General features: G+C 44.5%; 1 protein-coding gene across 1 annotated transcript; it reads right to left on the reverse strand.

The window, feature by feature from the left end:
- Positions 1–19,348: 19,348 nt before the first annotated feature.
- or30bt1 (odorant receptor family 30, subfamily BT, member 1) lies at positions 19,349–20,335 on the reverse strand (the record flags this gene model as incomplete). The annotated part of the gene is made up of 1 exon (XM_079887134.1): positions 19,349–20,335. One exon carries the CDS (start codon positions 20,333–20,335, stop codon positions 19,349–19,351), a length of 987 nt encoding a protein of 328 aa, XP_079743260.1.
- Between the last annotated feature and the right edge of the window lie 993 nt (positions 20,336–21,328).

The raw sequence follows: 21,328 nt of genomic DNA on the forward strand, positions 1-21,328 counted from the left end.
ACCAGGCCGCCGTGGAACACTGATCCTTCCCTGGCCAACACTGACAGAATGCGAAACTCGACCACGCCCCCACGCAGGGACGCTATGCCTCCCATGTCCGGGCTGGTCGATCCGCCATGCACACTACTGACCTCGCTCTACGGGCAACATCGGACATCGGTACCTGCGTGATCGCTGGGCCAGGTGATGTCTACACTGGTCCAGGAATGGGCTCAGCCAAGTTGATGTGAGGGGGTCTGAGAATTCATTTTCTCAGCTCCCCATGTCCCAGACTGGGCTCCTCTGTGGTGTGGTTGAGGACTGTACCCTACTGTCTTCGGCCCCCCAGAAGCAGACTGAGGCCTTCTACACCAACGGTCATCCGTCCGTGTGGTCTCCTTAGTCTGCTTGCCGCCGAGGCCACCTCCCTGCGGCCCCTCCCCTCGAGTCTTCTCTGGCCCCGAGCAGGAGAGGGTTGCAGGAGGGCGGCACCGCCCGTCTCCGCCCCTTAGCCGGCTAAATGCCTGGCTAGGCAGCACTCTTGAGACGGGCGGCTTGCTCGGCGGTGTGGTTGAGGACTGCGCCCAACAGTCTTCGACCCTCCCCTGAAGCGGACTGAGGCCTTCTGCACCAACGGTCATCCGTCCGTGCGGTCTCCTTAGTCTGCTTCCCGCCGAGGCCGCCTCCCTGCGGCTCCTCTCCTCAAACCTTCACCGGCCCCGGGCAGGATGCCACGGCCAAACGATTTTCTATGTGTGCGGCCACAGTATTTGTTTGCAGCGATCAACCTGAAGGACGCCTACTTCCATGTCTCCATTCTACCTCAACACAGACCGTTGCCACGGTTTGCTTTCAAAGGGGCGGGCATACCTGTCTCCTCGCGTCTTCACGAAAGTCGTCAAGGCAGCCCTTGTTCCTCTACGGGAACACGGGGTTCGCATCCTGAACTATCTCGACGACTGGCTGATCCTAGCTCACTCTCGAGATCAGGTTTGCGAACGCAGGGACCTAGTGCTCCGGCACCTAGCTCGTCTGGGCCTTCGGGTCAACTGGGAGAAGAGCAAACTCTGCCCCATGCAGAGGATCTATTTTCTCGGTATGGAAATCGACTCGGTCGCCATGTGCGCGCAGCTTACGCAGTCACTGCTGACTTGCCTCCATCAATTCGAGGGCAAGAGTGCGGTTCCACTGAAACTATTTCAGAGGCTCCTAGGGTATATGGCATCCGCAGCCGCAGTAACGCTGCTTGGATTGCTTCATATGAGACCGCTTCAGCTTTGGCTTCACGATCGAGTCCCGAGGTGGGGATGGCAACACGGTATGCTCCGAGTTACAGTGACTCCGACCTGCCATCAGACCTTCACCCCGTGGACGAACCTCAGCTTTCTATGGGCCGGAGTGCCCTTAGAACGAGTTTCCAGGCATGTTGTTGAATCGACAGATGCCTCCACCTCGGGCTGGGGCGCCATGTGCAATGGACATGCTGCCGCGGGCTCCTGGACAGGACCCCAGCGCCTTTGGGATGTCAATTGCCTCGAGTTGCTGGCAGTGCGTCTGGCTCTGCACCGCTTCCATGCGTTGCTCAAGAACCAGCATGTACTAGTCCGATCAGACAATACCGCAACAGTACAATACTCCCGCCGTATGTCGCAACTCGCCCGCCACCTCCTAATATGGAGTCAGAAGCATCTGAGGTCGCTTCGAGCCATTTACATTCCAGGAGACCTGAACTGTGCAGCCGACAAGCTCTCATGGGTTCAGCCTCTCCCTGGAGAATGGAGACTCCATCCTCAGACGGTTCAGCTGATTTGGGATCAGTTCGGGGACGCACAGGTAGACCTGTTTGCCTCCCACGACTCGTCCCATTGCGACCTGTTTTATTCCCTGACCGAGGGCACGCTCGGCACGGATGCTCTGGCGCACAGCTGTCCGCGGGGCCTCCGCAAGAATGCGTTTCCCCCAGTGAGCCTTCTTGCACAGACCCTGTGCAAGATCAGGGAGGATGAGGAGCAGGACATTTTGGTTGCCCCTTATTGGCACAACCAGACCTGGCTCTCCGAACTAGTACTCCTCGCGACAGCACCTCCCTGGCCAATTCCTCTGAGGAAGGACCTCCTTTCTCATAGACGGAGCACCTATGGCACCCTCGCCCCGATCTTGGAACCTCCACGTGTGGCTCCTGGATGGGACGAGGCAGGTTTGAGTACCCTACCACCAATGGTGTTGGCTACCATCACTTCCGCTAGAGCATCATCCACGTGACATGCCTATGAGTTGAAGTGGAACCTCTTCGTCAACTGGTGTTCTTCCCGTCGTGAAGACCCCATGAAATGCCCAATCAGTGTTGTGCTTTCCTTCCTGCAAGAAGGGTTGGAGCGAAGGCTGTCTCCCTCCACCCTGAAAGCGTATGTTGCCGCTATTTCTGCACATCACCATGCAGTTGAAGGTAAGTCTCTGGGAAAGCACGACCTGATCATCAAGTTCCTGAGGAGGCAGACCCAGCCTTGGCACTGCTCTGTCCAGAAAGCACCCTCCGTGCTTACGTAGACAGAACGCAGTGTTCAGGACCTCAGACCAGCTCTTTGTCTGTTATGGTAGGAAGCTGAAGGGAAAGGCTCTCTCCAAGCAAAGGTTGTCTCACTGGTTAGTGGACACCATTGCTTTGGCTACCAGCAGCAAGGTCGACCTTGCCCCCTTGGTGTGATGGTCCACTCCACCCGGAGTGTGGCCTCCTCTTGGGCTCTAGCGCATGGCGCCTCGGTAACAGACATCTGCAGAGCTGCAGGCTGGGAGACACCTAACACATTTGTGAGATTCCACAATCTCCGAGTGGAGCCAGTTTCTTCTCATGTACTCGCTTCAACCAGCCGGTACTAGATTCTGCTCAGGTGTCTTCGCTTGCTCGCCATTCCTCTCCACGGACGGGATACGTGTGATTATTCTCCTCAGGTGAGCCTCCCCGCAGGCCCTGAGTTCCTCCAGCGCTGTTGACGCCAACGCCAGAGTTATGCCACTGGCAGCTTTCGCGCTTGGCTAGGTGCCTCCATGTGCATGGTTCCCCCTCTGGGCGACCCCCACGTGTGTATTTCCACTGTAAGCCTCCCTGAGCATGTGTCTTTCCCTCGGCAAGCCACCTTGCCACCCCTGGGGTTGGAATATTCCACCTGCGGCTGGACACCCCAGTGATTCCCCATATGCATCCCCCTCCGGGTCATATGTGTATTCCTAAGTCCACCCCCCCCCCCCCTTCGGACAGGCAATAATTGCATATTTCCACTGAGATATGCTTCCCAGAGTACCTTGGTATTCCTGTGTTAAATAGGAGTCCTTCGTCCATGCTAGCCTCACGACAGGGAGCTCAGACTTATGCAGGGCACTGGAAGACAGTCAAGGTGGCGTGATTAGACTGGGAACGTCTCGGGAACTGGGGTCCACGAAAGGGAACGTCTGTGACGTTATGTAACGTTACGTCTCCCTGCCACTTCCGCTGTACCGCTGGAACGCCGGAGTTCAGTCTCGGCTCCTCAGCGAAGAAACATATCTGCATGTTGCCAGCGTACTTCATTATATACCCACGAGGTGGGGCGGACTTACGCCATGCAAATTCCGCAGACCCATGGCATTTTCTTGCCATTGGCTCGTTTTGTATACTCGAAGGTGAGAGGCTTTCTAAGCGAAACCCCATTCGTCGTCACTGACGTAACGTCTCCATTCCCTACTCAGGGAACGAGGGTTACATACGTGACCAAGACGTTATTTCTTCTCAAAATGTTTTTTTGTTTTCAAATGACACACACACAAACCATCAAATGAATAGACATTTATAAGAGCCAGTTGAACACTGATGTGCTCAATGTAAAACACTATGATGAATGGAGAAGTGATGACTTAGGCCTTTTTTTTTTTTTTTTCAGTGTTATACTTACTACAGATAGTACATACATAAGTCTGTTGTAAAAATGTTTTATACTCAGAACACACAAATACTCTGTAACAAATATATTTAATTTTTCCCACAAAAACAATATACACAGTGTACATCCCAACCAACACAAAGTTGCACATACAGTAGTCTACATACAAAACAACAGAAGAATTGACTGTATACAGTTACAGTAAAACAAAACAAAAAAAAAACAAAAAAAAAAACAAATGCTGCATCCTCTCCTCTGTTTCGGTCTGGCCACAGCACCTCATCCACATCACAAGCAATGTTTTCCCTGGCCAAGCAGCGGGGAAAATATCGCCTAGCATGGCGATTCCAGCCATGAAAAGCATCAACTGCTATATCTCCACATGCGTCTTCCATAGCTTGGAGAAGGGGTATACGCGTTTGTGGATTTTGGTCATACACTTTCCATCTCTAGGCAGAAAAAAAATCCTCAATAGGATTGAGGAATGGAGAATATGGAGGGAGATAAACAACTAAAAAGTGTGGGTGGGCAGTGAACCAGTTACGAACCAGAGCAGCCCGGTGGAAACTTACAACAACGTACCTGAGCTGCTCTGGGCCGTCTATCTGATCTGGTGGAATGAGTGTGTTGTGTAGGGTGTCCAGGAATGTGATCAGATGGACACTGTTGTACGGGCCAAGGGTAGCATGGTGATGGATGACGCCGTGGTGGGTAATCGCTGCACACATTGTGATGTTCCCTCCGCGCTGGCCAGGGACTTCAACAAGGCATGCTGGCCGATGATATTCCTTCCCCTCTTTTGTCTTTTTGTGAGGTTGAATCCAACCTCATCAATGAAGACGAACTGGTGCTCCACTGCAGCCACCTCTAGCTCAAGGACTCTCTGAAACACACATGACAATATCAGAAATAGACATGGAGTGGTCACTATTGTGAAGCACAATCATTATGATTCCAATACTGAAAAATTTATAATACAATGTTGAGAGAATGCATCAATTGTGGGATTGTATAGGACTCACTTGCACATAGTTATATCGCAATTATTTGACTCTTTCTGAATTGCGTTTAAATGGCACCATGTAGACCTGCTTCATCCTCAGATTATTTCTGCGCAAGACACGGTCCAGTGTTGATAAGATTACCCTATCAATATTTTGAAATATCTCATTGTTTTCTATTATTTTTCTTTGTATTTGCCATAATGTTATGGCATTATTTTCTAGGACCATGTTCATGATTTCAGTTTCCTGTTCACGAGACAGAACATGTTCCCAACCACCTTGTGTTGGTAATCTTTCAATTCTGCCAAACAAATAGTAAAATACTGTAAATACTGTCTAGGAATACAAAGTAGGAATACATTTCCCAAATATTTGAAACATACTTTATTTTTACAGTCCTACAGAACAGTCCACAGGCAATACTGTACTACTGTACTCATTGAGTACTGTATTGATATGCAGTACTGCAATTTTCTAGTGAGAGTAGATTTCCTACCTATTCTCATTTCGGAAAGTCCGTATGATGGATGCTACAGTGTACCTTTTCAAATTTGGCTGTACTCTTTGCCCAGCCTCCCTCATTGTTAGACCATGGTTGACCAAATGGTCAACTAAAGTGGCTCGGATCTCATCAGAGATTACGGTCCCTGGCTCTGGCTCTGTTTCCAATGTTGGCATCCATTGCTCCAAAACAGAAGAGCTCCTGTTGCCCTTTTATGCTAAAGCTCTGATTGCTAATTGTAAAACTGTGTGACAGGTATTTGCCCATGAGTCAGCGTGCATATTTGAATGACTGTGTGTTCCTTGTGAAAACAAGAGATTTTCTGCATGAAAATTGTGCCAAATGCAGAGAATTGTGTGTAGTGTTTTGAAAAAAAGTGTGTTTTAGAACTGCAATTTAAATGTAAAGCAGGAGTTGTGCTTGTAGTTTAGCAGAATTGGTTCAGGGGGTTGGTGCATGAGTTATATGTTGTGGTCATTGTGTCTCAAGCAGTATTTGTGTGTAAACAATTGAGAAAAACTGTAAGGAGCATATGGAATCTGCTCCGTAAAAGAGGGAGGGGGAGTTCTCTGTCATGATTCCTGTCTTTTCAGTGTGCATTACCTTTGTTTTTGTGAATAAATTTAATTATTTGCTCCAGTTAGATTCTTGCCTCTCCTCATCCCTGCTGTTCCATAACATGCACTTGTGTTGGAAAACGGTAAACACAAGCGGCAAAAGTCAAACACAACTACAACACTGTTGTCATTATTTACACACAATGAGTAAACATTGTTCACACTTGTTTCTAATGATGTGATCAAACCAACTGTACAACATATAAGCCAGTTCAGAGTGCACAGGTGGCACAGGTGCACGGAAAGAGGCTGAGAGAGTAAGGTGTGGAGAGTGTTGAATCTGGCACAAGGCTGGATCTAGCACGGTACATCATTGCCTGTGATGTTCTCATGATTCCTGTCTTGTGTTCCCCTGTCTTGTGTTTAAAAATGTGTCTGGTGTCTATTGTCTAAAAATGTTTTTTTCTGGAGCATGTCTCGAAACTTAAACAAAACTCAGTGAATACTAGTCACACAGGCATGAGCAATATATCTTTATAAACATTCTGTGTGTCTACTTTTAAATTACATAATTCAAAACGAAAACAAATATTCTCTGTTTATGTAATCTGTATGAAAATAAAGAGATGTCAGTCATTCTCATGGCAACTTATTATCTGCGCAATTTCTCATGAAGCTCTGTGCTGGAGCGCGTATTGTTTTCAGAGAAACACGTGATCAGCAAAAAAACGAAGCCTCACTTTCTTTCCAGTCACGTGAATGCTTCACTTTGCGCGTCGAAATGTTTGAACCCAGACCACTACTTTAAGTCAAGTTTAAGTCCATTTACTAAAAAATAAATTGACCTGCCACAAGATGGCGCTATTTTCGACACTCTTGATGCTTCAAATCTTTTTCCGAAACATTCAGGGGAAAGCCTCAGTGCTTCATGAGGCTTCATTTGCCCATCCCTAGTGTGTGCTATTGAAACACAAATGAAAATAATAATAATAATAATAATAATACATTTTATTTTTAGGCACCATACATGACACTCAAGGGCACCTTACAAACACAATAAAACAATCAACAGTAAACAAATACTCATTATTACAGCCTGCATACGAGATTTAAAAACATGAATACTTCCACTGTTTCACACATCCTGTGGCAGCAGGTTGGTAAATAAGGAGCTGCATGACTAAAGGCTCGGGACCCCATGGAAGTAGTGCGAGTTCTAGGGAGAACAAGTGTGAGTGAAGAAGATGATCTTAGAGTCTGAGAAGGAGTGTAAATATGAAGAAGGTCAAATAAGTATAAAGGGGCAAGATTGTTGTGCCTTGTAAGTACGAAGAAGAATTTTTAAATTAGTACGATATTTAACTGGGAGCCACTGCAAGTATTGTAATATGGAAGTAATGTGTTCAGCTAGGGGAGTTCTGCAGATGATTCGAGCAGGCGAGTTCTGTACTATCTGGAGTTTGTGGAGTACATTTGAAGGCAGTCCATAAAAAAGAGCATTATATGTCCATAGAAAAGACTGTTTATATGAATAGCGTGTCTATGTGTGAATGAACGGCACAGATGCGCGGTGTTGTTTATATTGCTATACTGAGATGAGTAAAAATCGACTGAAATAGGTTGAAATATGTTGAAATAAAATGTTTTTGTATAAGCAACGCATTAAACTGTAAATGAACATTTATACGCCTTATAATAATATATCATAATAACGTTATTGTAGCGGTAAAGAACGACGGATTCAAATGCAAGTAAAAAGTGTTTATTGATCTCAGTAGCTGGAGGGTGCAATGAAGCAAACAACAAATGTCTGGAACAGTCTCTCCTGGTGGCGCAGGGATGCTGATGGGCAACCCGATCCAGGATAAAGATGGTGGTGTGAAGATGTCCGAAACGGAACTCAGATGCACCGAAGTCCGAACAGGAACTCAGAAGCGCCACCCACACCTGAAGAGAAGGCTTCCGAGGATCGCCGGCAGCGCGGAAAGACGGGAGTACAATTCCACTGTAAACAGGAAACAGGCAGTGGACAAAACACACCGGGAACAACTCCACAACGATCTGACAAAGACAAGACGAAAACAGTGAGTATAAATAGGCGCCGCTGATCAGCTGCAGCTGGCGTGGATAATCAGAGTGACAAGCGACCGTGCCCACCACACACACACACACACACACAACAACACAGTGCGAGAAAGAGTCAGCGAATTCATGAACTGTGACAGTACCCCTCCCCCTAGGAGCGCCTCCTGGCGGTCCCCGAAGAACCTACCCGTTGATTGTAATCATCAATAAGGGAGTGATCCAGGATGTCCTGGTTGGCTCTCTCAGTTTGTCCATTGCTCTGGGGATGATAACCCGAAGACAGACTAACCATAGCTCCCAGCAATTTACAAAACTCTTGCCAAAATTTGGACACGAATTGGGGCCCCCTGTCGGAAACCACATCCATCGGGAGGCCATGTAAGCGAAAGACTTGATCTACGACAGTCACCGCTGTCTCCTTGACAGAGGGTAATTTGGGCAAGGGAATAAAATGAGCCGCCTTCGAGAACCGGTCCACTACGGTCAAAACGACCATCTTGCCTTGGGAGGGCAGGAGGGCGGTGATGAAATCTAGCGCTATATGGGACCAGGGCCTCGAAGGGACAGACAGCGGTTGGAGTAACCCATCTGGGGGTTGATTGGAAGTTGGCCACCAGAATCGTTGCTTGACCAAAAAACTGGTACGGTTTACTCCTGGATGACAAGCCACGTTGGAACAATGACCCCATTGAATAACGTCGGACCGTAGTTCTTCCGGCACAAACAATCTGCTAAGTGGACAACCAGGCGGAGTTACCCCTTCTAAGGCCATGTTGACCCTCGACTCAACCTCCCATGTGAGTGTGGAGACAATGAATCTCTCAGGTAAAATACACTCGGGAGTAGACGGGCGATCAGAACGATAAAAATGCGAGACAAAGCATTGGGTTTGATGTTTTTGGAACCCGGACGGTACGAAAGAACAAAATGACCGAAAAAAAGTGCCCACCGAGCCTGCCTCGAATTAAGTCTTTTGGCGGATGTGATCTATTCTAAGTTCTTGTGGTCGGTCCAAATGACAAAGGGTACCCCCGACCCCTCTAACCAATGATTCCACTCTTCCAACACTAACTTTACTGCCAACAACTCTCTGTTACCAATGTCATAGTTATGTTCAGCAGACGAAAGACGATGGGGAAAAAAGGCACAAGGATGCATCCTGTCATCTGTGGAAGAGCGCTGGGAAAGAACCGCACCTACCCCCACCTCTGATGCGTCGACCTCCACCACAAACTGACGTGATGGATCAGGGGCTATCAAAATGGGAGCCGAAACAAAGCGGCCTTTGAGTTTGGAAAATGCAGCCTCGGCTGCACCAGACCAACTGAACGTCATTCTGGAGGAGGTCAAGGCGGTCAGAGGAGCGGCTAGTTGGCTGAAGTTGCAAATGAAATGCAGATAGAAATTGGCAAATCCCAAGAACCTCTGCAGGGCCTTACGAGAATCCGGGACTGGCCAATCTACCACAGCCTTAACCTTGTCGGGATCCATGCGCACTCCCTCAGACGAGATGATATACCCTAGGAAAGGAACAGACTGTGCATGAAAAGCGCATTTCTCCGCCTTGACAAAAAGCCCATTCTCTAGCAACCTCTGAAGCACTCGTCTGATGTGCTGAACGTGTTCCTGGAGAGAAGATGAAAATATCAATATGTCATCCAGGTAAACATATATGAACTGGTCAACCATATCTCTCAGCACGTCATTGACGAGTGCCTGAAAAACTGCAGAGGAGTTGGACAGTCCAAAAGGCATGACCAAGTATTCAAAATGGCCCCTGGGGGTATTGAAGGCGGTTTTCCACTCATCCCCCTCCCTTATGCGGACCAAATGATAGGCATTCCTTAAGTCCAATTTAGTGAAGACGGATGCTCCATGCAACCGCTCAAAGGCTGAAGACATCAACGGCAAAGGATAAGTATTTTTTACCGTGATGTTGTTCAGCCCTCGGTAATTAATACAGGGCCGCAGAGAGCCATCCTTCTTCCCCACAAAAAATAACCCCTCCCCCGCTGGAGAAGAGGAAGAACGGATGAGCCCGGCTGCTAGGGAATCAGAAATATATTTCTCCATGGCCTCCCTCTCTGGAACAGAGAGTGAGTATAATTTGCCCTTAGGCGGAGACGTACCTGGCAGTAGGTCTATCGCACAGTCATAGGGACGATGCGGAGGAAGAGAGGCAGCCCGGGACTTACTGAACACTTCCTTCAGGTCGAGGTACTCTACGGGCACGTTTGACAAATTCACTGAATCCTCCTGCAAAACAGAACCAGACACAGACGAACAAGCAGACACTAGACAAGACGCATAACACTGAGTGCTCCAAGCGGACACGGAGTTGTGTCCCCAGTCGATCCTAGGGCTGTGCTGTATGAGCCAAGGATGACCGAGGACAATGGGAGCCAGAGGAGAGTCCAGCAGAAGAAATGAGAGTTCCTCCGAGTGGTCTCCTGACGTGACGAGTGTTAATGGGCCAATAGTGAGTGTTTTAGTGGGAAGTTCTTGTCCATTGAGTGCATTAACTGAAATCCTGTTACTGAGAGGCGTGATGGGTATCTGGAGTTGACGAGCAAAAGACAAGTCCATAAAATTACCTTCGGCCCCCGAATCCAATAAGGCTTGGCAACGATGAGACCGGGTTGCCCATAGCAGTCTTACTGGAAGGAGAGTGGAAGATGAGGTCTTTTCAGTGGAGATCCTGCCCGACAGTAGCCTCATACTTACTGCCGGGCCCAATCTTTTACAGAACAGGTGTTAAGAAAGTGACCGGCCCCGCCACAGTAGAGACACAGTCCTTTGGATCTCCGACATTCTCTCTCCTCCCGGGAAAGACGAGCTCTACCCACCTGCATGGGCTTGTGATCGAAGATGGGGCTGACCGTATCGTTACCACTGGCTTGAGGGCGCTCGAAAACTCCAGGGACCAAGGGTATCCGTGTACGTTGTTGCAGACGGTGAAGACGAGAGTCCACCCGTAGAGCCAGTTCGATCAGTCCATCCAACTTCTTTGGGAGATCCAGGGTATAAATCTCCCATTGGATACGGTCAGCCAGCCCATGCAGGAACATGTCCCACTGCGCTTCCTTGTTCCAGTGGCACTCCGTGGCGAGGGTACAGAACTCGATCGAGTATTCGGAGACTGATCTATCTCCCTGACGAAGGTCTGTGAGTCGCCGAGCCGCCTCTCGACCCTCGACTGCTCGATCAAAGACCCTCTTCATCTCCTCCGAGACTGCCTGGAACGAGGAACAGCACAGATGTTGGTTCTCCCACACCGCCGTTCCCCACAGAGCCGCACGTCCTGATAACAGTGTCAGCAGAAACATCACCTTTGACTGTTCGGTATTGAAGGTCAGTGGCTGAAGAGAAAAGAAAATAGAGCACTTGGATAAAAATGCTCTACAAAACTCTGGCTCACCCGAATATGACTCTGGGGTAGGTAATCGCGGCTCTGGTTGACGGCTGGGTTCAGGAGGGGTGGGGGAACAGGCGGCGTGGGTGGCGCAGTGGGACCCGCTAGATGTTGAAGCTGCTGGGTGAGCTCGGACACCTACGCCACCAAGGCATGCACAGCACGACCAGTAACAGCCAAGTTCTCCTCCTGTTGATCCATGCGCGATATACTGTGAGACAGGAACTCACCTAAATCAGGGGTACTTGCTGAATCCATTTTAGGGTCAGATCGTTCTGTAACGGTAAAGAACAACGGATTCAAACGCAAGTAAAAAGTGTTTATTTATCTCAGTAGCTGGAGGGTGCAATGAAGCAAATAACAAATGTCTGGAACAGTCTCTCCTGGTGGCGCAGAGACGCTGATGGGCAACCCGATCCAGGATAAAGATGGTGGTGTGAAGATGTCCGAAACGGAACTCAGATGCACCGAAGTCCGAACAGGAACTCGGAAGCACCGCCCACACCTGAAGAGAAGGCTTCCGAGGATCGCCGGCAGCGCGGACAGACGGGAGTACAATTCCACAGTAAACAGGAAACAGGCAGTGGACAAAACACACCGGGAACAACTCCACAACGATCTGACAAAGACAAGACGAAAACAGTGAGTATAAATAGGTGCCGCTGATCAGCTGCAACTGGTCCGGATAATCAGAGTGATAAGCGACCGTGCCCACCGCACACACACAAAACAACACAGTGCGAGAAAGAGTCAGCGAATTCATGAACCGTGACAGTTATGTTACAGACGAAATATGAATGTTTAGACAATATTTCGTTGACTAGTTTTGGATAGATTATAAGTTTTTACTGTAAAATAGACTACTGCCACATCAATTAAGCTTTTGTTCGGCAATTTCTGCTCATATGTTAAATAAATAGTATGGGATGTTTTGTCAAAAATAAAGGAGGTATATTGAATCAACTAAGATGTTATTATAGTGTTTGTTCCAATGTATTTTCAAACTAAGGAATCCTTAACTTTGAAATACGTATGATAAAATGTATGCTTTTTACAAAGAAAGATTTCACTTGAAATATTGTTAAAATTGTAAATTGTTGTTAATTTACAGGTGAAAACTTTTTAATTAAAAAGCAAAAAAATATATATTTACAAAGTAGATGTAAACAAAATCCTAATAGGTCAATATAAGCCTTCTCATTAAATTATTTATTATTGTGTTTCATTAGTGACAAATTTGGGGAGAGGATAAATATTCCAAAACTTTCTAAAAATACCGTATGAGAATTAACTGCACAATTACTAGAAATATTTAACTCGGATATTATACAATTTGCATGCATACAAAATTTATTTTGTTCTTTCTAGTAGTTCCCTCTCAGTGACATACCTGACTGAGAGGCTAATTATGCGGCTCATTATGCAGGTCATTGTCTTCTCAGGTGTGAATCACAACATTGTTCATGATCATTTCTGCCCCCATGCATATTGCCTTTTTAAACAAAAAGTGTCTTACAAAATTTAAATCAATGTATTGTTTTATGTGAATGAGTAGATAGGATGATTTTCAGATCATTTTGAGACGAAAACTCAAGACGACAACATAGTCAAAAGTCTTGTGGACACACATTTAGTATGTGTTTTGTGACCTTATTTCAGAAACTTAAATTTGTAGTTTTTTCAATAACCATGCATAAACATTATTCTCTCAAAAATACAAACATGTACATACATGTTTCTCACATATTATGGTAGCCCTGTTTGTTCTGAATAGAGTGTAATGACACCTTTGCCATTAATATGTTTATAAGCAACTGAAAAAAGCACAAATGTCAGGGCATGTAAAAACATCTCAAGGACCCCAAAAACACGTTGGACCCCTAAGGGTTACCCTGTGTGTGTTTAAACCTCAGCGTTTATCATGTTCCTTGTCCTTTGTTGGATGTTTCACTGAGGTTCTCAGTTCTGCTCCATGGTTTTCTCATGTTTACTTTGTTATTGTTATTATTTAAATAAAGTTTAAATAATAAAAAAAGTTTAAATAAAGTTTACACATCCTCCTGCACATGGATCCTGCCTTTACTCATCTCTGAGAGCTCTCTGCGTTACAGATGTGGACCAATGTTGGGGGTAATGCATTACAGGGAACGCCTAAGTTACTAATGTAACCCCTGTTCCCTGAAGGTGGGAACGGAGACGTTACATTGGACTGACGTCATGGGGCCTCGCCTGGGAGCCCAATCACCTCCAAGTGGTAATAAAACGAGCCAATGAACATTGGGCAGTGAAATTTGCATGCCGAGTCTACCCGAGTCTACCCGGACATACGGGTATAAATAGGACCGGCATTACTTACTTCATTTATGTTTTGCTGAGGAGCCAAGAAAGGATCCCGGCCATTCAGCGGTGGTTCCGGGCTGTGGCAGGGGGGATGTAATGTCACTGTTCCCTCCTTCTAGTAACCTAGACATTCCCATGCAGTCAGTCACTTTTCGATGTTACATCAGACTGCCGTCATGGGGTCCGTATGGAAAGCACCATAGCCATTGAACTGTGTTACGAGTGTTGGAGACAAGCTACAGCGTGCCCTTTTGGCAACTGCTCTCACAATGTCGTAACCTGTGACCATAACTCTGGGTAAGCATGCGCAATCCCAAAGGAGAGGAACAATACAGAGATCACACCCTGCCCGAAGGGAGGTACGTGTGGAGGTTACACATATGGACTGACCCGTGGGGCAGTACTACATATGGAAGATCTCTGTGGTAGGTCCTACCTAGCCAGGGAACATAGTACCTATCTGAAACATAGTAAATACCTTAGAGATCTTCCATATGTAGTACTGCCCCACGGGTCAGTCCATATGTGTAACCTCCACACGTACCTCCCTTCGGGCAGGGTGTGATCTCCATATCGTTCCTCTCCTTTGGGATTGCGCATGCTTACCCAGAGTTATGGTCATGTCTGAAAAATGACGGGAATTGAGTTCCGAAGCACTCCTCCCTGGGGAAGGAACACCAGCTTCAACGGTCCCCAGAGAAAACCATGTTCCTTCCATCCCCTTCAGTATGGAGGACTACCTCCTTTGGCTTACATGGGGCTCTGGGTAGGTTACGACATTGTGAGAGCAGTTACCAAAAGGGCACGCTGTAGCTTGTCTCCAACACTCGTAACACAGTTCAGTGGCTATGGTGCTTTCCATACGGACCCCATGACGACAGTCCGATGTAACATCGAAAAGTGACTGACTGAATGGGAATGTCTAGGTTAGTAGAAGGAGGGAACAGAGACATTGCATCCCCCCTGCCACAGCCCGGAAACACCGCTGAATGGCCGGGATCCTTTCTTGGCTCCTCAGCAAAACATAAATGAAGTAAATAATGCCGGTCCAATTTATACCCGTATGTCCGGGTAGACTCGGGTAGACTCGGCATGCAAATTTCACTGCCCAATGTTCTTCAGCCGTTTCTTGAAAATGGCTACGGACTCAGCAGCTCGGGTTGAGTTAGGCAGGTCATTCCACCAGCATGGAACAATCAAGGTAAAGGTTTGTGAAAGTGATTTAGTGCCTCTTTGAGATGGCACCACGAGGCTACGTTCACTTGCAGAATGCACGTTTCTGGATGGCATTTAAGTCTGGAGTAATGACTTTAGGTAAAAGGGAGCAGAGCCAGTGGTTGTTCTGTAGGCAAGCATCAGTGCCTTGAATTTGATGCAAGCAGCAACTGGCAACCAGTGCAATTTCGTGAGGAGAGGTGTGACCTGTGTTCTCTTCGGCTCGTTAAAGACAACTCAAGCTGCAGCATTCTGGATCAGTTGCAGAGGCTTGACAGTGCAAGCTGGAAGACCTGCCAAGAGAGCATTACAATAGTCCAGTCTGGATAGAACAAGAGCTTGGACAAAGAGTTTTGTAGCATGCTCTGATAGGAAGGGCCTGATCCTCCCAATGTTGTATAAGGCAAATCTGCAGAAATGGGTAGTTCTAGCAATGTGGTCTGTGAAGTTCAATTGATCATCAATCACAACTCCAAGGTTCCTGGCTGACCTTGATGGAGTTATGGAAGACGAACCTAGCTGAATGGAGAAGTTGTGGGAGTAGAGTTGGTTTGGCCGAGACCACAAGCAGTTCTGTCTTTGCATGGTTTAGTTGAAGGTGGTGGTCGCTGCTAGCAACTTGAGGCATCCAACATGTCTGGACACTTGTTCAAGGGGCACTCCGACCCATAGAAAAGCAAGGTCCGACCACGGGTTGAATGTTTGCCGACAGCTTGGTGTGATGGCCTTTTCCCAGTTGACTCGAAGCCCCAGATGGCTGAGGTGCCTGAGCACCAGGTCCCTGTGATGCATAACTGATCTCCGGACTGGGCCAGATTGATCCAGTGGTAAGGATAGTTGAGGATGCGAATGCCCACCTCCCTGAGCGGGGCAGCTTCCGTGACTTTGATATGCTCAACCCTTGAACGCAAAGCGAAGAAACGCTCTGTGTTGAAGTAAAATCGTGAAATGGAAGTACACGTCCTTCAGGAAGATCTGCAAACCAATCCTGGGAGTGAACTCACGTGAGGATGCGTTTCTGCGTGAGCATCTAGTATGCGAGCTTGTGAAGGGACACACAGATCCGATTCAAGACACGCAGATTTAAGATTGGCCGTAACCCCCCGCTCTTCTTGGGTACTATGAAGTACAGACTGTAAAATCCTGTCTCCATCTCGGCCGGAGCAGAGGTGGGTAGTAACGAAGTACATTTACTTCGTTACAATTACTTGAGTACTTTTTTAGAAAATTTTTACTTTTAAGAGTAGATTTGAATGTGGGTACTTTTTACTTTAACTTGAGTACATTTCTAATGAAAAAACTGTACTTTTACTTCGTTACATTGGGCGACGTTCCTCTCGTTACTTTATTTTAATGCAATATGTGTTGTTAAATGCGTAGTTTATTCCAAGCGCGCTGTATCTTTTTTTCTGGACTTGAGCGATGCTCAATTCACAAATTAATCACTCTTTTGAGTCGATTCTGTTCAAAGACTTCATCAAACAAGTTGGCAGATCTGTCTAAGTCGGTTCGCGAATCAGTTTGAATGATTCAGTTCCTGATTCTGTTCAGTTCCCTGCACGCACTGAATCATCTGAAGCGATTTCAATTCACACTGGACTCGGAGTCGTAACAGGAAGATTTAAGCACATCAAGAGCGTTAGATGAAGTGGCAGTGGACCTACAGTACTGTCAAGTGAGAGCAAATCTTCAAATGCATCATATTTTTGCCAGTGATGAAGATCTGTATTAGTTGAACATCTTCGTAAGCTGTCTGTGAATGAATGATTCCACAGGAGTCAGGACGATATATTCGATTTCATTTCACTCAGGTAATACATTTTACAACCAAACAGATTATTACGCCACAATACTAGAAAGTGTGACATTACCCGTTTTTTGGACATATACATTAATTTACATTAAATAAAGCTACCATTGTTCACAGTTTATGAACACCCGCCATCCCGCGGTATTGTGTGTATTGTTGCGCAGTGGCGTGCGAACTCGACTTGAAAACGAATGCCTTTGCCTGCCGTAGACAGTTAACCAGTTTAAACATGCTTGCAGAAATATACATTTGATTATATTTTGGAGAACAGTCAGAAGAAGATCCGTCGATGTACTTTTATTTGTTTTGTTTTTTTTGTGTTCAGATGTTCAGTAGCAGTCATGAGCGAGAGCACATGTGAAGAGTTTTTAACTCTTCTCTGTCAATGCCTTTGAATGCAACACTGCAGATTCACTTTATTTCGACATTGTCTAATAATCCAAATGTAGTTGTATAAGTTACTATTATACAAACCAGAGGACAGGCAATGAATTTCGAGCTATACAGATGGCAGAAATAATGCTTACATCTCTCTTCTGTTTTTGTTGCAAAGATAGCTGATAATAATAGTCATTTAAATAAACAAAATCTAAATAATATCATTTTATATATATATGACGACTTCAGAGGCAAAAGCCTCTAAGTACCATCTGAAATTTTCTTCTAAAAGAGCATTTTTATCAAGCTTGTATGTTTATGTTCACACTTAAATGGCAATGAAAAGTAGCCTACCTATTAATTGTCATTAAAGTGAAATTACTGAACTTAAATAGCCTATACGAGCTTGATAAAAATGATTGTTTTAGAAGAAAATTTCAGATGGCACTCAGAGGCTTTTGCATCATGAAGTCTTCATATATATATATATATATATATATATATATATATATATATATATATATATATATATATACAAACCCTTTCCAAAAAATTAGAATATCATGGAAAAGATATTTATTTATTTAATTATTTCCATAATTCCATTCAAAACGTTAAACTTCCATAGATTATAGATTCAGGGCCCACAACTTAAACGATTTCAAGTATTTAGTTGTTTATTTGTACATAATTTGGGCTTCCAGCTCATAAAACCCACGAAAACAGGATTTAAAAAAATTTGAATATTACATGAAATCACACAGTAATTACACAGTGATACCATGGTCATTGAACTAGGTTTTGGTTCTTTTGGCAGTGTGGGCAGGTGCAAATCCTGCTGGAAAATGAAGGAAGCATGAAGTGCTCTGAAAATGTCCTGGTAGATGACTGCGTTGACTCTGGATTTAATAAAGCACAGTGGACCAAAGTCCTCTTTTCTGATGAGAGCAAATTTTGCATCTCATTTGGAAACCAAGGTCCCATAGTCTGGAGGAAGAATGGAGAGGCACACAATCCAAGATGCTTGAAGTCCAGTGTGAAGTTTCCACAGTCTGTGTTGGTTTGGGGAGCCATGTCATCGGCTGGTGTTGGTCCACTGTGCTGTCCACTCAACACAGCCGTCTACCAGGACATGTCCAGAGCACTTCATGATTCCTTCAGCAGACAAGCTTTATGGAGATGCTGACTTCATTTTCCAGCAAGATTTGCACCTGCCCACACTGCCAAAAGAACCAAAACCTGGTTCAATGACCATGGTATCACTGTGTAATTACTGTGTGATTTCATGTAATATTCAAATTTTTTGAAATCCTGTTTTCGTGGGTTTTATGAGCTGGAAGCCCAAATTATGCACAAATAAACAACTAAATACTTGAAATCGTTTAAGTTGTGGGCCCTGAATCTATAATCTATGGAAGTTTAACATTTTGAATATATATAGGCCTATATGATCCGAAGTAACTAGTTACTCGCTACTTGAGTAGTTTTTTCATTGGATACTTTTTTACTCTTACTCAAGTAACTATTAAGATTATTACTTTTACTTTTACTTTGAGTAAATATTTCTAGAAGTACTTGTACTTTTACTTGAGTACAGTTTTTGGATACTCTACCCACCTCTGGGCCGGAGGGACAGGCTCTATTGCACACCTACACAGGAACCTTTCAGTTTCATTATCTATACAAAATGGGAACACTTAGTTAAATGTTCCATAATGACCATTATTCAGTTGCTGACATAATTTCGAATGATCACACAATGTACAAAATTAATGTATTGACTTTTTCAGTGTAAATGCAATACATTTGTAAGTAAACTTTATTTAAAAGTTTAAATAAAGTTGCAATAACACATGATGTTAGATTAAGTCGTGTACAAACACAAATCTTTGCTTTTGCTTTAAAATATAGTTTCAAGTTTATTTTTTACAGTAAAAGATACATCAGTTGTGTTTCCTGGCTTCAAAAAGCAGAACATTAAAATATGAGAACTGGAATATAAGCAAAAGACAAAAGATATCTTTCCTATGATGCAAATTTTGTGGATAAATACTATGTTCTTACAGTAGCTCTAGTTCAGTATGCTGCATGACATTTAAAGAATACTATTTTGTTTTTGTAGTTTTTTCTAATGTATGACTGCTGTAATAATTTACGTACACACAGTGGATACATAATCTTTTGTTGGATTAATTTGGGGATTTTTTGAAATCTTTAGCCTTTTAAGTAAGCTTTCCTTGACATCTTTTGTCCTTAAACAGTATATGAGGGGGTTGATCATGGGTGGAAAAAGACTATACATCATAATAATGATTAATCGTAAATCAGTGCTGAAGTTAATACCAATATTGCTTGCCAAATAAATAAAACACCTGGGTAGAAAATAGAGAGCTATTATGACGAGCTGAGGACTGCAGGTGGAGAAAGTCTTCATTCTTCCTTGAGCGCTCGATATACGCAGAACTGCCACAATGATGGTGCAATAAGAGAAAACAATGAAGGTCAGAGGACTGAGCAACACAACCATAGCAAATGCAAAGGCTGGAACACTGTACAGTGCCCTGTTAGTGCATGCAAGTGATGTGATAGAAATGTGATCACAGTAACAGTGCATAATGGTGTTTTCTGCGCAGTAAGGAAGAGGGTATGCCCTTATTGCCATCATTAAAGAGCATGCATGTCCTTGCACCCATACAATGAGACAAAGATAGAAAATGTTCGATTTTGTGAGTATATTAGGATATCTTAGAGGATGACAGATGGCTACATACCGATCAAAGGCCATTACTGCCAGGATAAAAGCATTGACTGAACCAAAATAATGCACAAAATACATTTGAATGAAGCAACCACTAAATGAAATACTACCAGCTTGGAACCAATACCTAGTAATAATTTTTGGTAAGGTAGTAGTGCTGAATAATATATCACTTACAACTAGGTTTAAGATGACATAATACATAGGTTTATGTAAGCATTTTTCTAAAGCAAAAATTGCTAGAAATATTCCATTCCCCACTAAGATACACACATAGACAAAAAATAGCAGAGCAGCCACTGTGCCATAGTATTCTGTTTGAAGCCCAGGAAAACCAACAATGAAAAATTCCTTAACAAAGCTGATGTTTCCGGCTGACATGACGACCTGATGGCTGGATGAAAAAATAGATTAATGCATTTTCTTTTATGCATTGTTATACTGCTGGTTTGGCATGAATCATGTATAGCACAAATTACCCTTACTATTATATATATATAGCCTACTATAATATAATACAGTATTATTTGATCACAGAGTCATAACAACCAGTTAAAATATTAAATTGTATTATATATATATATATATTTAAAATACAGGAAATGACAGGAATTAGCACATTATTATCTAAAAAATATTGACAACACTTTTTTAATAAACTGGAAAAGCATCTGATCTAACTCTGGAATATCAATAGAATCATTTACTTACAATATACGTCTTTCTACACAATATACGTCTTTCTGAGTCAAAGATATTTAAGTCAAATCTTTTTCTTCTCATCAAGGCGGGACATGGTGGTTGGTTGATGACACTGACCGTATACCTCACATTTCTTATAGGCTACTAACCAGTGACCTTAGGGATGTACTTACTAAACTGTAGGGAATTTCGCACTGGATGAACCTTTTGCTAGACCTATTGGCAGATGTACCTGCTTTTTGGCATGTTCGCACCACAGGAACTGGGAACGATTTTAGTTCTAGGAATGCCTTTTGGGGGAAATAAATGAGCTCTTACTTCAGAGTAGGGTCTAACCCAGGACAATGGGAACTACCAGTGACGTAAGTGTATGCTGATTGGCGAACGCATGTGAAACACTGGCATCGACCATTTTTAAAAATGGTGTACACACACAGATTATAGCCTATATATTTACTCAACAAACTAACTCTATGAACATGGCAAACATTGATAGATGGACCTCTCAATTTTTACACTAAGGAGAAAATCCAACGCAACTTTGAGGGGACCAAGCATGATTTTTGCTCAGCGACACTGGGAATCAACCACAAGGCAAACGCTAATACTTTTTCATTTACTGTCTACTTTCTTTGAATATCAGTTCTATCTAATAGCGTATTAGACAGGGCT

This window comes from Squalius cephalus, assembly GCF_949319135.1.
Source record: "Squalius cephalus genome assembly, chromosome: 11".
In the NCBI taxonomy this organism is placed as follows: Eukaryota; Metazoa; Chordata; class Actinopteri; order Cypriniformes; family Leuciscidae; genus Squalius; species Squalius cephalus.